The sequence below is a fragment of the Adelges cooleyi genome, unplaced genomic scaffold, assembly GCF_023614345.1.
Source record: "Adelges cooleyi isolate 19-005CV unplaced genomic scaffold, UGA_ACOO_1.1 ACOO_flye_CR_arks_rails_tigmint_CR_PRNA_651, whole genome shotgun sequence".
Taxonomy (NCBI): Eukaryota; Metazoa; Arthropoda; class Insecta; order Hemiptera; family Adelgidae; genus Adelges; species Adelges cooleyi.
The window spans coordinates 2,873,675-2,889,906 of record NW_026096352.1 but is presented as its reverse complement, the minus strand read 5'-3'; the positions used below and the strand labels follow the sequence as shown (position 1 = coordinate 2,889,906).

Here is a 16,232-nt window from a genome sequence, read left to right as displayed (position 1 = left end):
TAATGGATGCATTGGTATATTTGTTTGATACAATTCATCAATTTTTTCTCCAACTTTTATAATAGATTTCATAAAATGCTTTGCTGCATTCTTACCTCGATGAATAATCGGATATGTGGGTATTTTAAACTCGCGGATTAATTCGAGTGGTATTGTTTCAAAGTCGATCTTAACATAAAATCCATAACTCATTGGCTCATGTATATATTTTTTTTTAGTTTTGTTTTCATTAGTGTTGTTAGACTGATCTTTTACAATCTTTAAAAAACATTCAAAATCAGCATAAATTACTATTGGTACACGTTGAGTAGCTGCATAGTTCTTAAATTTAATAACTTCATCATCATTATTTTCAAACATGACAGGTCTACTTAATTTATGTTGATTACAGCGTAATTTATGTTCAGCTAAACCTTTTAAGCCCCATAATTTGCTATCACAAGGTTTTTTATTAAAAGTAGTAAAGCATCGTTTACAAATAATTATTTTTTCATGATGCTGTGTTCTTTGAGATCTAATAAGTCTCGAAAAATCGGATATAAAACAATAATGCTGACGGGTATCATTACTAATTAAAAGTAAATCAAAATGTTTTGTTTTTTCAGCGTCACAAACTATTATTGGATAAATTAGCGATTTGTTGTCAAGCCCATAAATATTGATTGATAGATTATTAATATTTGCAAATTTTTTAACCTCTTTAATTGGAGTTGGGTATTTTACACAACTAAAATCTAATTTACTACTTTTCTCCAAATAATTAAAATATTTTTTAATAAATCTACTTTTGTTACTACGTACATCAAATTTAGACAAAATAGCATATTTAAAACATTCTGCATCATTATTATGTACATTGATTACAGCTTTCTTATTTTGGAGTTTTTTTGGTAGTGGTATATACGTTGAACCTTGTAACGGATTTACATAATTAATTCTTAGTTGTAATCCATCTATACATTTAAGACTCCATCCCGACCCTTTAGTAATAAAATCAGACTCTTCAATTAAAAGTTTGTCATACATATTTTTTAATAGTTTGGATACATCTGAACCTGATGTTGTGAAAACATTTGAAGTTTTGAAGGCAATATCTCTAATTTCAAAGCTTATTAAATTTTCGTATACACAATCCAGGTATAAATTAAATTTAATTGATGTGTTTTGACATTCTTCTTTGATTTTTGGTAATAAAAAAGATGTAGCATATTCAAAAAATGTGGTGAAGTCTAAAAACTTAAACAAGTTTTTTAAAAAATATGTTTTTGAACGTCGCTTTCTAAATGATTCTATTTCCTCTAAACCATCTCCAACTATATTAAGACGCATCTGCTTCGTAATATTACTCATTTCAACTGTGAAACAAAATTAAACAAATGTGATATAGTATCAAAAAACCGTTAAATAGTTATAGGCTGACTGGCGGGATACATCATACTTTATTAAGTACCTACATACATAGAGTATTTGAATGATATTGTATAGTTTAATTCTAGTATACAATTAACCGACTGTTAAAAGAGAATAAAAGATAATTATAAAGTAGGGTGATCAACATTTATTTTATTTTTATTATTAGCAAAAAAATTATACAAATTAAAATTTGTATGGGAAGTAGTCATTTTTATTAATTGTTGCTGGAATTTGCGCCTCGTCATCCCAATCTTCTATTACACCAAAAACCTTTTCATCAAACCATCCTCCATATATCCCAGCGTGGACATTTTCCACACCATGCTTCCTCCTAAGATGCTGGTGTATTTTTTTTGCCGGAATGAGATGGTCTACGTTCAACGGACAATTTAGACATACCTCGCTATAATTTTGGTTTTTTGTAGATTGCGACATTTTGAAAACTATGAAGAACATTTTTTTTGATTATATGAAAGCTTACAACTAAATTACAAATAGGTAGCACAAAAAAAAAAAACAATATTTATTACAAATTTATATAAATATTTACAAGTATGTTTTAATAATCAACTTAAACTTAAGTACTTAATAATAACTTCTCTTAATTTTTTTATTGTAATATTACTATATAAAAAATCTCAAACCTTCTAAATATACATTAAAATTAAAAAAAAACTAGTATTTTTTTTTTATCATTTTTTTTTAATATTTTCTTCGATAGTTTTAATAATAGTTTTAAACATTCTATTTATTTTACTATCTAATTCATGTTTTTTATATATCTCCATATTTTTTTTTATAATTGCCATTTTTTTTGCTCGTCTAATTCTATTGGTATTTTTATTTTTTTTTAAATTTTTAAACAAGCGAGCTCTCTCGTGGTCTGTTAAGCAAAATGTACCGTTCGGTTGTGCCATAACATGTGAGTAAAAAAACTATGGTTAATATAATACTTACAGTGGTAGTGATAGTGTAGTACAGCGATACTATAAAAATATAAATTATAAATTATACTAGTATATATAATAATAATTAACTTAAAAAAAAAAATTCGGCTTAAGATTAATTAAACAGACATAACTTAGTATAAACTACTGTCTTCAATGCTGTGTAGGTTTAAATTAAGATATTGAAACTCGATAATTGAACTTACTAAGATCAAAGTAAACTACTAACTTATAATAATATTTAACTTTTAAAATTGGGGACACTATACTGTATTCAGCCTAATTAAATTAAACAGACATGGCTTGGTATAAACATGTTTTCTTTTTTTTTCCAGTTCTGTGTAAGTTTAAATAAATTAAACGGACATGACTCGGTGAAAAAAAAACCTATTTCCAGCACTATGTAAGTTTTAAATTTAATTAAGATATTGAACTTACTAAGATCAAAGTAAAAAAAAGAAATTAGGTGAATTAAACTACTAACTTATAATAATATTCAACTTTAAAATTGAGGCACTATACTGTATTCAACTTAAATAAATTAAGCAGACATGGCTTGGTATAAATATGTATTTCCAGTTCTGTGTAAGTTTAAATAAATCAAACAGACATGACTTGGTGTAAAAACGTATTTCCAGCGCTGTGTAAGCTTAAAATAAATTAAGATATTGTAGGTGAATTAAACTACTAACTTATAAATTGAGACACTACACCGTATTCAGCTTAAATAAATTAAACTAATGTTTCTAGTTCTACGTAAGTATAAATTAAAAACTTATTAAGATCAAAGTAAAAAAAACAAAATGCATGTGATTTAAACTAAAGAACTATCATTTTATCTACTAATAAATATAGGTATAGTTTGAATGAGTTAGTTTACTAATATTGTACTTACCAAAAAAGATTAGATGACGATCAATGGGTTTGAGTAAGTTTTTACTGTTGAAACGTTTGGACACAAACTGATAATAATGTGCACGATTTCTTAGGGTTTTATACACAAATTTTAACCTCTACTAACCCCGCACTCAATTTACCTCCTAGCCGAATTAAGTGTGTTAAGATTAATTGTTTGGAAAATAGGTTATACAGATGTGTGTACTAAACACATTCAACACCTATGTCAACACATGATTGTCATGAGTAATTATTGTAATTATCGTAATTATCGTAATTATCGTAATTATCGTGTCTGGGTCATACTTTGTTTAATATACAACATATATATATATATATAGAAGGGAGATACTTTTTTCACTTATTAGGTATAAAACACACCTGAAACTGATATTAAAAAATCACTTCAGCTCCAGTCTTTCAGAAGTCAAGCCACACGAAGAACATAACAAAATGAGTACTTACATCTCTAGTGATGACGAATCAATTGTTTCTGTAAGTAATAATTTTTTTTAAATATTTTTATTTATTTACTAACAATTTTAAAAAAAATAATAATTTTAGGAAAGTCTATTAAAAAAAATCAAAAAATCGAGGAAAACAAAAACAGAGTGTAGCGAAGATGACTCATCTAATACGACATTTGTGAGTAAAAAAATGTCTTTATACGTCTATTTCAAATTTATTTCTAAGATTCTATTTTTATAATATATTTTAGGAACAGCCGCCGAAGAAATCAAAAAAGATGGATACTGCTGTTAGCTCACAGAAAAAAAACTCAAAAAAAAACCACAGTATATACTTGTTTTCAATTTATGTAAATTATTTAAAAGGTTGTTCCGTTTTAAGGACATGTTTTTTTTTTAGTTTTCGAGCTTGTTGGAGAAAGCTGAAAAAGAAGCAATCCCGAACCGTCAGTTTTGTTACGATCGATCCATTTTAAAAGCCGATAGCGAATCACAACAAGCCAAATACGACATTTCTATCGAAACGCCAAACGCTAAAAAATATATTGTTATTGAGCAGTTTGATATCGATAAAATATCAAAAGTTTCGCCATCACTAAGGTAAATTATTATATATTATTATGTTATTTCCATTTTCCTTTATTCTAATACATTTTTTTCTAGATGGAAACACGTACAATATTCGGCTAAACTTTGTTTGACGGACACTTTAAAAAAGGATGCAAAAATACAACAACTCATCAAGCAGCTTTTTGATGAGGTAGCAGCTCGATTTATGTCCGACGAGACTAGAATTGTTAAGACTTATTCGGATAAATAGATATTTTATGTATTTTGTTATTTTTATGGTAAATATAATGTGGTGATAGTAATTGTTGTATTATTTATTATACACTCTAGTATAAATGGTTCAAAATAAAAAAAAATTATTATATTCATAAAAAAAACGTTTTTTAAATAGATATATATGTTTGTATTTTCAATTATATAAGCGTGTTAATAATGTTAAGAGGTATAAATAAGGTTTTTATAACCAAAAATCTATATTTCATCAGCGGTGGTTTTACATAATTTATTTTTGTTTCGCGATGAACAATAGGCGATGAGCGATGATTTCTACTGTTTTTTTTTTGTAAACACGTTCTGACATGAAATTTTGACGTTGTATAACTCGTATGTTAATTTATTGACATACTTTTCGATTTTTTTTTTCGCAAACACGTTCTGACATGAAATTTTGACGTTATAAAACTCGTATGAAGGTTATTGCCCTTCTCTTCAATTAAAATACAGCTATTAAAAGTTCCTGCATAATAAGATTTATTATCTGTGCATAATTAATCTGTAATTCATGGACGAAAAGCGCCGTCTCATCTGTTGTATAATACTGGAAATTAAAATTTGTTATGTAAGCCTGGATAAAGTCTATTCGACGACATTCGCTTGAGAAGTTATTTACATCATTTAATATAGACGTGTATATATCGGTGAAACACTTCTGATATAATGGTAGCTTGTTGAGCCTTTCTTTCAAGTGAGCTTGAATACATGGGTTTAACATTTGAAGTGTTAAAATGTTAATTCTTGTCAATTTCAATCGCTGATCCTCTCCATTACGTAAAATGACTGAATCGGTTTTCGGATTTGTTGTACAATAAAAATTCTCATTTATATGTAAACGTTTTGCGCTAACTGGTATAGTGTTTAAAATATTATTTAGAGTCTGCAATTGCATAAGGCTTTGCCAATTTTGTTCAGAAAGAACTAATTTATCTCGACAGTTTTTATAGTCTAAATAAATCACAATTGATAATGTTTTATCTAAAATGAATCCAATCGTAATCGAACGTTTGGGGTCGATACAGAATGAATTCTTAGATAGGATATTACTCATTTTTTTAAATATTAGAAAAAATAGTAGCACAAGTTTAAACGTCTGCACTATATCACTTTAAGCACAGTACTCACAACTTTTGAAACAATGTGGGGGTATTTATAAATAATCCTCTCCTATCCCCTCCCTCTAGTATTACTTCTTCGTAAAGATTATAATGACTAAAACTAAAAACAAAAAAAGTGTTTAAAAAAATGCAAAAAGTAAGCATAGTCATGCGGTTGGATGAGGTGTTGTTTAGTTAAGAAACTTACCACCACTACCTGAAATTAAAGATTAGTTAAGATTTACCTGCTTTAAAAAACCCTACGCCTAACCCAACTGCATGACTATGCTTACGATATATTTTAGTAATTATACTAGTATTTAAGAACTATCAGGTGGATAGTTGATAGGTGGATACAAATCAACTTTTTTTAGACTATAGAGGTGAATGTCTCTTTGATCATAAGTGGGCTGTGAATGCCCATTGGTTCTAAGTGGGCTGTGAATGCCCATTGGTTATAAGTGGGCTGTGAATGCCCATTGGTAAAAAGGTTGCTGTGAATGCCCATTGGTTAAAAGATTGCTGTGAATGCCCTTATTACTACTACTATAGTCATTGGTAAAATGACGAGTATATTGCCGAGATTTTTGTTTTGTAACTTAGCGATCCCCCACTCGTCAACCATACGTATTTTATACAGGCGTGCGGGACTGTCACAGTGTTGCGCACCGATTGGTGTGTGCATTTTGCATAACTGTTTTTACTTTAGGAGCAATAAATACGTTTACGACATAATAGTTCTTTACCGAAAAATATTGTTGAAGAATTTTTTTTTAATAGCACACCGATATTTTAAAAAAACAATTTACAACGGTTAAGTTTTAAAAAAATAAAAAATATTATTTTTATGAAATGGCATGTGGTGCGCTTGCACCTGCGCACCTACGCATGAGCCGCCACTGATGCCACGACCTATGCCTTGAAAATGTTATGAAGAATTTTAATATTTTTTCAAAACTTAAACGAAGTGTTTTTAGGAACAGTACGTTTGAAATAGAATGAGTTGTTTTCCACCAAACATATATGCAGGTGTAGAGGCCCCTTAATGGATTGCTACCCTAAATGCACAAGAAAAATGGTAATAATCACTGTGTTCTCTAGACGGTCTCAGATGATAATCTCAGTCCTTATCTGATACCGCCTTGGCCAGGTGCTACCATTTTTCTTGTACCATTCTGCATTCGGGAATTCCCTAATATAAATTCTATCAGTCAATTGTACTTTAAGCTATTAATTAATGTAACAAACTAACATAAAAAAACATGCCCTAGATTAAAAAATGTTAACATGAGAAAAATTATTTTTGCTTTTCAGGCGAACAATAGTGTACTGACATAAATTAATACTTCCAATTAACATTTTACACTCACTGTTTATCTACGAGTATACTTGTGATAATAAAATGCTATTTTATAATTATTTAATAGTTATTTCATTAATATTTGAGCTGATACATTTTTGTAATACTGACATTCAGCGGGCGGTGACGTAATCTCTAAGGTGCAAAAATGTGCACCTTCTAAAAGCGTGATTAAAATATAATGTAGGCATTTATTTATAATTGGTAAACTATACATTTTTTAAAACAATTAATTTTTTTAATACATACGGGATTTTTAACCGGGGGGGGGGGGGATTTTCAATTGCTGCTTGTTCATTTCCTTGCATCTGCTAATATTAAAAAAAAATCACGCACCTATGCTTGGCATATACCTTTTCCTGAATTTAAGGCTTAGTTCAATTCGTTTAATAAACTGAAAAAAAATTCTTTAGTTTTTATTGATCTGGGTGTAGTTAAAAGTTGGTTTCCTTATATGTTTCCATACTATAAAATTTAAATAAACTTTCTAAATGTGGTAAAACAAAAAATTACAGATACCGTTGTTTTAAAATAACATTTAAACATTTATTTCTTCAGGTTTGCTTAGCAACGCGAAATTCCGATACTCATTTGATTATGCTTACATCATTAAAACCGTTTTCTGATACACATTAATATAATGCCGTACAATGATTCCATGTTTGTGCCCCCGTGGCACGTATGGTCCGTCGATTTTATAAATAATGAAGAATGGGACCAATATAAAGATGTACGTATCAAATCGTTCGGTTTATATTTAACATATAATATATGATATATTATAAAATGTTTTTTTTTAATCGTATTATATTTGTTTATAATGGTCTAATTTTCAAATTTTTCAAACCCTTTTCGACAATAGTATGAAGTGTTCACTCACCCTAGTGGCCATGAACGTTTACCCATCGAAATCTCCAGAAAGGTCAAAGATTGGAAAAGACCAAACGAATTGTTTGGCACCGATGGATTGGTTATTCTTCCTGAGGGTGACGTTAGCAACGTACAGAATTTGTTGACCGTCAATAAGTCGTTAATGAACGTCAAAGTAATTAAAACTATCTGCTAGTTAACTCCAAAAATTATTTTATGTTCACAATTCTTAATTATCATTGATACCATTAATCGATTGACCTTCCGTTTTACTACAATATTCTTAGTTGTCATTACGTACTCATATTTTGCAGTCATAGTAAAAAATGAAATACTAACTTCGATATAATTATTACACTTTACATAAAAAAACACATTTCCGATTAAAAGATAGGATTATTCCATAAACAACTCAAAGTTTCTTCACCGTTAAATATAAATGATGACTATATGTGTCATAATATGTGCAGAAAAATTTATGACTGAAAACAGATTGATTAGAAACGCAGTATCCGCCCACGGCCATTCCTATGATGTAATAAAAATTTAATTTTCAAGCAGTTTAATGTACATGCCACGTCACGCAAAACATCTCTCACATTTTTTAGTCACCACCAGAATTTACATTAAAAACTTTTTAGGAAGAAAAATAATAACAAGTGTATGATACAATCATTTTGTTTTTATTTGTATACAATATGTATAAGATGCTATCAATGAATGCATTACACAGGCCTTTAACTAAATTGTTGTAGAAAATTGAACCCTTATATCATTATTATAATATTAAAATTATTATTCTTATATTATAATTCCAGTTATTTCCATTATTACTGTTTCTGTATACCTGCATTACTCTCAATCATAACCATTAACCTTAACATGATAACATAACTAATAGAAAAATTATGACTTTTATTATACTATGTATGTTGTACGCGCACACTGTTTCGATTTTCGCTTTAGAGGCGGTATTTGAGCAAACTATCAAAGGGAATGTTGGACAACACATAAAATACTGTATTAAAATAAAGTATTTAATTAAAATAATTATGGTAAAAAAATAGTCTATTATAATACCTGATTGTCATTTTAATAGTAGAGATAATTGTAGATATGGAAATATGATATAATTACTAGTATGTAATTGTTAGTATTATATTACTAGTACAGAAATATGTCAAGGGAGGTAATCACTACAGCGCCCTCTCTAAAATACTCCACTACCTACACCACTGTAGTATAAAATAATAAAATATAATATATTTCGTAAGTAGACGTTTGTAGTTTTTACTTTACAGCTAACAAAAAAATAAGAAAAGCATCGATCCAGTCAAAAAAGTTGAAATAATGCATATATTTTACGTAAAATAATAATAATTTTTATTATTATAGAATATTATACCTAATATTGTTATTTAAAATATTTTTTTAATTTATAAAACGCTGTGCCGGAATGGTGCTATTTAATAATATTATTTCGGGCTATGTTTTTAGCGATGTTACCAAACGTTAATGTTCTATTAATTATCATATTATTGTTAGAACTAATATTATGATGTTCTGTTATAATTTACATATCAATTAACACAGATGCTTTGCAAATCTGTTCGACTACATATTTATAATGTATGTTATAGTCCCACTTTAATCTACCTAAGTCGAATTTTTAGACCTATTTTAAGCGGGGTTGGTAAAAAATAAATTTGAACGAACACAGATAAATCATAACGAACATTGTTCGCGTACATGCTGGCACACAAGTTCGCCAACACCGGGCAACATTTCATCGAACAAGTGCGCGCACAATGTTTCCTTTTAAGCTTTAATATTTTGTTGGAAAACTGTGACGCCCGCTTATTTCGCACATTATTTAACAGGCCTACAGATGGATGTTGTATCACATCATCATATACATTCGTCGGTTTAAAAACAAATGGCCAATACCGTGGCATCCGATCAGTAATATATTTTCACGTTGCAAAGTCACCGCGGCTTGGAACAGAAGGCCAAGACCTGTGTTTAATCCGTTCGGGAAATATTGGCTAAAGCTGTATTACATGGTGAAGGGATTGTGACACATGACGCGCCGCTCAGTGCGTTGTTAATTTTCATATTACACCCATAGGGAGAGTTTCGTTTGATATGCGTAAGCGATCATCTACCTGTCGGCGAAAACGGTCAGGTTCTATTGCCACTGTGCGAAAACAACAAAGTACTATGGTTACCGTTGCTCGTCAAAGGTCTCCTGAGGATTTATGCCCTGGCTGGTGAATTCCACCAGTTCAACACCATCACTTGCTTGACCGGGTGGACATGTGTTCACGAGGACTGCCGGTAAGTGTTAGTGAGCGCTTATAATGTAAGCTGCATTATTTCTGTTGTTCCAAAAGGGGTATTTCTAAAGATGACGTTTGGTCGGCAATTATGGCGCACAGTCCACGGCCGTTAAGTGAGCTTGCGAAGACCGTTACCAAGTCCGAAAGCACAACGAGAAAATCAAAACCTGTCAAAGTGCATTATGAAGAATGTTACACCGTCGACAACAAAGGCGAAAAGTGTTTCCGAGGCAATGACGTCTCTGCTTACCGGACCAATCCTCCCAACTCTATATTCACCTCCATTATACTGTCGCCAAATCCTTTCAATGTAAATAATAATAATAGATGTTATGTGTTAATGGTAGTTCCAGTAGACCCTATTCGGGTTGTCACTATAAGCATTTAAAAACCTTCCAATTTTTAATTACATTTTTAATGTCTTATGCCATCGTGTCGTTCACGTTTATGGTCAAGGATGGTGTCGTCAACCCCTGTTAAATTCCATTTCTGGTTTCCTTCTGCTTACAGGAAGAAGGAAAAAGAGATCCGCCACTGAATCGGTCAGAGTACGACCAGCCCGCGCTTGTAAATTTTACGGAAATGAAAAAAAACGATGTTATACCCTCGTGGAAGGCAATTCGTTGGACCGATTGGGCATTAGAAAATAAGGTCGTGAAACATCACGGTTCGAACAGTATACTTAATCTAATCTCTATAATACTTTTTTCTACCACTTTTAAAACACAGTTTTGGTTGGATTGACCTGTGAACACAACAGCATATATTATACCACTAACATTAGTGTCTTTTATTCGGGTCTCGCCCGCATTGATTGCTCAACACAAAATATAACACTACAAACTTATTATCCCAACCCATATCACAATCAATCGACCAAAACTTGCATTGTAACTTCAACTGGATTACCTAGTTAAGTTAAGCTTAAAATCATAAGGTATTTAATTATTTTAGTATTATAGTAGTTCTAATTTTTTTCCTTATCTTAGTGAATAGAATTAAATGTATTGATTTAAGGAATGTATTTACTGAAAACTTCGTTATTCTTTGACAATTTCTAATAAGAGTAGAATATATTTATTATTTGTAAAATAAAATTCCTCTCTTACCAGTGTAACGGGTACATTGGCGCCCCGTTATCACTCGCACAAATGTACTTATAGAGCAGTATATCATAAGACAACTAGGTAGGGACGGCGGATATACGCGTAAATGCAACAATGTAATAATGCCAAGTAACCATAGTCACCTAAAGTAACAAGTTACAATATCTTGCCATATCTATGGGCCGCGATTATCTATTGATATTTAGTTACTTAAATTATATATTTTGTATTATTCGTGTGGGTCCGCTCAATTCAGCTTCGACCCTTGGACCAGGAGAACACTTCAGGGACAGGAGAGTGTAATATACATTATACGTATAGTATAGCTATTCGTTTGCTTTGCTTAAGAAAAACACACACTGTGAATTACTTAGTGTGTACAGAGATTAGCCACCTGTACCGCCAGGATCCACTGAGCTTAATCTTCTGAAGGCCACTTTTGTCTAGCCTAGATGTCTAGCCAAGTAGATACGTTACACCAGTTTGTTAATTTTCTTATTATAATAATAGAAGTCCACGAGTTTCGAAGAACAATTAATATGGTTACACCTTGCTCGCTTATACTGGAAAAATCATGCCAGCTGAAAGATGTATTGCAGGGATATGAAGTCACCACAGAAAACAATCGATATGAAATGGATTTCACATATTTAGAACAGTTTGTCGTGTAAAACAACACATTATGTTTGAATCTAATTTTTTTTTTAACTTTGATTTCTATAACAAATAGATCTATGGAAATTTACTTTAAAAAAAATCAAGCGTTTCCATTCGTGGAGTCCATCGTTTTTCCTGCGTTCAAAAACACTGAACATTGCGTCTACATGCGTATCCTTTAAAATTATATTTTAAAGTAAGGGTGAAATGGGACAGTTATCCGGATTTCTGAAGTCTCTGGATTTGATGGATTATCCGTGTTTTCGAATTTAGTTACTACACCTAGGTTTAGAACGTTTATTTAAAACAATCATTATTTGGATAAAAACAAAATAAGCCAGATTTCTAAAATCCGGATATTCTCATCATTAGCGATACTATAATTTAAGTCAGTTTTAACATGTAATCGATAAATCAATCTGATGAAGTAAGTACACAACTATACAACATAATTAAAGTCTTTGAATGGCCGTAGACATGTTATTATGTAGTATTTAACGTGTCGGTTAGAGATACCTTCTTATTATTTTATTAGACTTATATTGTGATGTCCATAAATCTAAATTTAGTTTCAAAAACTATATATCTAAGTAACCACACTAATATTTTGTGCGTTCGAATTTCGCTCTTTAACTCGCATGGTAACACATAGAACTTGAATCACTTTTTTGCGAATCAGCTCTTTTCACATTGTCAACTTGTATTAACTATGTCCTCGAAGATGGAACTATGGCTAGAGATTTGCGGTCATCAAATTATCACAACCAGATAGAAAATCCATTTATCGTGGTAGAACATTTTTACTGGCCTACAACGCATCTATCAAAACCCACGTTGTACATATGTTTCAAAAGTTCTTCTAAAGATATAATCAAATTTAAACCCGGGTATATATTACTTTAAAGATTATAATTAAATTAAATTTACCAATCGAAGAAGAATTGCAGGATAAACGTGCTGAAAATCTGGGGTGAGCTGCCTGATCATTATTCATTGATCGTCGAATCAACTGTACCGTTCACTATTATCCAAACAGAAGAAGGAGCCTACGAAAGCCTTACGGTCCAACCCAAAACTCTAAAGACGTTTATCTGTAAGTTCTAAAGTTCGTTGTTATTGCTTACCTAAAATTTGCACCGTCGCTGGTTCGAATACGACCACGAGCGGTTTCTCTCACTGGGTAGGATAACCTATCTAGGAGAAGAGACTGTCATCCCCCCTCTAAGCCCGCCGACTGGACTAGCTCCGAATAAGGCCTTCTCTCGGTCACATACGCCATATGCAAAAAAAGAAAGAAAAAACTTAAAACTGTCGTTAATAACGGCACTGTACATTTTACGGTACTTTTTATCGAGTTAACATTTATGCAAATATCAAGATTCAAGATGTTGGAATTCTAAAAAAACATTAACACGAGCTGCTATTGAAAATCTAAACTTTCTAATGAGGTGTTAGCAAGCGTGGAAAATGTTTTTAAATCATAATATTGAATAAAAACAAAATATTAAATTGTTGTTATTTCGGGAGTTCTCTAAAACGTAGAAAAATGTCTACATAATCCGCATTGTTTCCTTTAGCCATGTTAATTGGAGAAAAACGCAAGACGTTACAAACTCCTAATTACGCTTGTATACTGTAAAAGTCTCACAAATATTGTTGACATTTATCTATAACTGTATTACAGCTAACATACAAAAAACGTTTAACACCTTGGCTAATGCCGAATCCCATACCGGCGAACACGGTCAGGCCCTGATGCAGTTTTATTCGTCTTTTTTGTCAAAATCTGCAAGTCTCAAGGGCGCCTCAGAGAAAGCTGAAATCTGCACGGCCATCCGTAAAGTACGTGTAGTTAAGCGAAACTATAGTTAAAATGTATTTAATATAAATTAGAAATTAGCAATGAGTTTTGATTGACTTAATTATGAACTGGCTGTAATACCCATAGCATGTGCTCGAAGCCGTGTTGAAGTGGACGGAAAAAAATTGTCTAAGTGACTTTACGGCACATGTGGCGGTGGAAGTGTTCAAAGAATTTCAAGAAATGTTTCAGGAGAGGAATTTTGGAAGCGAGCGAATCACTCAACTTTTGAATACCATCAGAAAAGAACGAGAAGAACGAGAAGAACTTCAGCGCAACGTGCCTTTAAGCGCACAGCCGAGTAAACGATCAAGAGGGGAAGACAAGTCTAGCATAGGAGCGAAAAAATCTCAAGCCTCCAAGAGCAAATCCGCGGTCAAAAGTTCACCCGGTTCACCCGGGTTGGTATAAGAACACCTTTTTATCTGTCGGTTTTTGTACTTATGTATCTGTTGTTTTAGGAACACTTTCAAAACAATCGTCGTCCAAGGCTTGCATGAGAATATGTTAGATATTATCAGGTCTGTCGCTGCTGGCTTATAATTACTCACTACTAGTTTCTCTGTACACTCGCCGGGTTGATTTCTTATAGTGACGTCTTGGGACAGATAGGGGCCGACGAATATCCGTTCGAGATGCATCAGCTAAAACGAACCGTATTAATTACCCAAGAAGTGGACGTCGGTAAAGTTTCCGTCAACAGTTTGCTGTTGGTGGTATTCAAATTTGAACTGAACGCGCACTCGCTGACGGTGAGTGTTTTTCAATGTGACGTGTGTTAGGTTGGATTAGAAAATCATTTACCAGTGTCACAAACCGTTTGACCTGTCCAGGAACCCGGTCTGACATTGATATTGGTTTCGAACAAGGACGGCACGAGCAACGACTGTAGTGTGAATTTGGATTTGTTCGAAAACGGCAAACTTATACAGCCGGTCAACCAAAACGGCAACATGTATTCGGTTTGCAGAGCCGACAATGGGTACACGCTTATAGGATGGGTGTCCAAAGGAAATGGCGAGTGTTACCAGAGCGGATACAGGGTGTCGTTTTTTGGAAGGGTCGACGAAGTGCTGCATACGTGCAGCGCGCGTAAAGTCGAATTAATCCATCATTGCGCTGGGACTAATTGCGAGAAGACAGAGTTGGCCAGTCAACATGTTGTAGATGTATTTCTCGATCTCAATCCTGAAAACGTGTTGGCCAGGTGAATAGCAATAAACTCCAGCAATAATTAACGAGGATACCCCCCTACTATTTGTAACGATGCTTAAGTAGTGAACAATTCTCGTTAGCATTTAATGTGTTTCATGACACACGCGTGATATAATCGAACAGAGTGTTCCGAGCAGTTCAATTTAACAACCTATCGTCTTTGTATCGCGACTTAATTTCACTTTCCCGTTATCTTAGCTACGACACTCATTAATTATTTGATTTACTTAATTATTTCGTGTTTATTTGATTTTCGGCCACCGCGTATTTGAATTTACATTTAGATTAACAGCAGAGGACCTCCGTAAGATCCAGGTAGAAGTATAAACGTGAAATAATATTATTTAACTGCATTTCTTTATTATTATGTCTTAATAATAAGGATATTTACTGTGTCTGTTGACATGCACCGAAGTTCTTTAGTGAATTTTAACTTTTTAACTAATTGCTTTTATTTTTTTATTTTGTACTACTAGTTCATATTATTTATTTTTCAATTCACGGCTATTATTTATTTGGAGCAGATAGAAACGGAGGTTTTCTTATTTTAATCCAATTATATACTATGTTCCATTATTTATATAGACATCTTCTCTAAAACTATGACATTTTTATTATATCGTTATTACTTATTACCATATTGACCTCGTCATTATACAATTTTTTTTTATTTATCAAATATTTTAACAATCTAGTCTTGTTATATTACTTATAATTTTCAATACATCTCCATCTTATTTCTTGTTTTGCTTCCAATTCGATTCTCTATGACTCTCATAGAATTAGCTCTCCTAAAAAGAAAAATAACATAAGTTAAAGTTTCTTTCTTCTTCGTGTTGAAAACGATAACTAGATTCAAACATTTTCTTTTCTGTTCTGAGTGAAATATACTTTCAGAGCGTAATCACTGTCTCGTTTGACTTTTCGCGAATTTAACTTGCTAAGAGATACATTTTATCTCCATTAAACCTAGAAAATCAGCTTCTGTAAGTCAATATTATTAAAATAGTCGGACCACCAAACGCTGGTAGTCATTGCATGGCCACATACACATAATTAATCACTTTGACGACTGACGTTGTTAATTGCGAGTTTTGCTAACAAGGGAAGTCACAGTGATGGCGTGACGGATTTTCTTCAAATTGCGAATGAATGTTATT

General features: G+C 32.0%; 1 protein-coding gene across 9 annotated transcripts in view; it reads left to right on the top strand.

Annotated features, from left to right (window-relative positions):
- LOC126844889 (uncharacterized) overlaps positions 1-16,232 on the top strand; it is a 51,023-nt gene that overhangs the window by 24,952 nt on the left and 9,839 nt on the right. For 5 of the 9 annotated variants that reach the window (XR_007686653.1, XM_050583352.1, XM_050583350.1 and 2 more), the window contains 15 exons: positions 7,583-7,754; positions 7,887-8,069; positions 9,775-9,957; positions 10,023-10,231; positions 10,288-10,543; positions 10,744-10,900; positions 11,850-12,006; positions 12,070-12,167; positions 12,649-12,883; positions 12,944-13,089; positions 13,681-13,838; positions 13,945-14,258; positions 14,319-14,378; positions 14,450-14,609; positions 14,691-15,064. Coding sequence is in view for 8 of the 9 variants with exons in the window: in XM_050583352.1 (XP_050439309.1) it covers positions 7,665-7,754; positions 7,887-8,069; positions 9,775-9,957; positions 10,023-10,231; positions 10,288-10,543; positions 10,744-10,900; positions 11,850-12,006; positions 12,070-12,167; positions 12,649-12,883; positions 12,944-13,089; positions 13,681-13,838; positions 13,945-14,258; positions 14,319-14,378; positions 14,450-14,609; positions 14,691-15,064 (2,780 nt within the window). In the remaining variant the exon portion in view is untranslated. The remainder of the gene's footprint in view (positions 1-7,582; positions 7,755-7,886; positions 8,070-9,774; positions 9,958-10,022; positions 10,232-10,287; positions 10,544-10,743; positions 10,901-11,849; positions 12,007-12,069; positions 12,168-12,648; positions 12,884-12,943; positions 13,090-13,680; positions 13,839-13,944; positions 14,259-14,318; positions 14,379-14,449; positions 14,610-14,690; positions 15,065-16,232) is intronic. The other 4 variants (XM_050583356.1, XM_050583357.1, XM_050583355.1 and 1 more) reach the window with 2 other exon arrangements.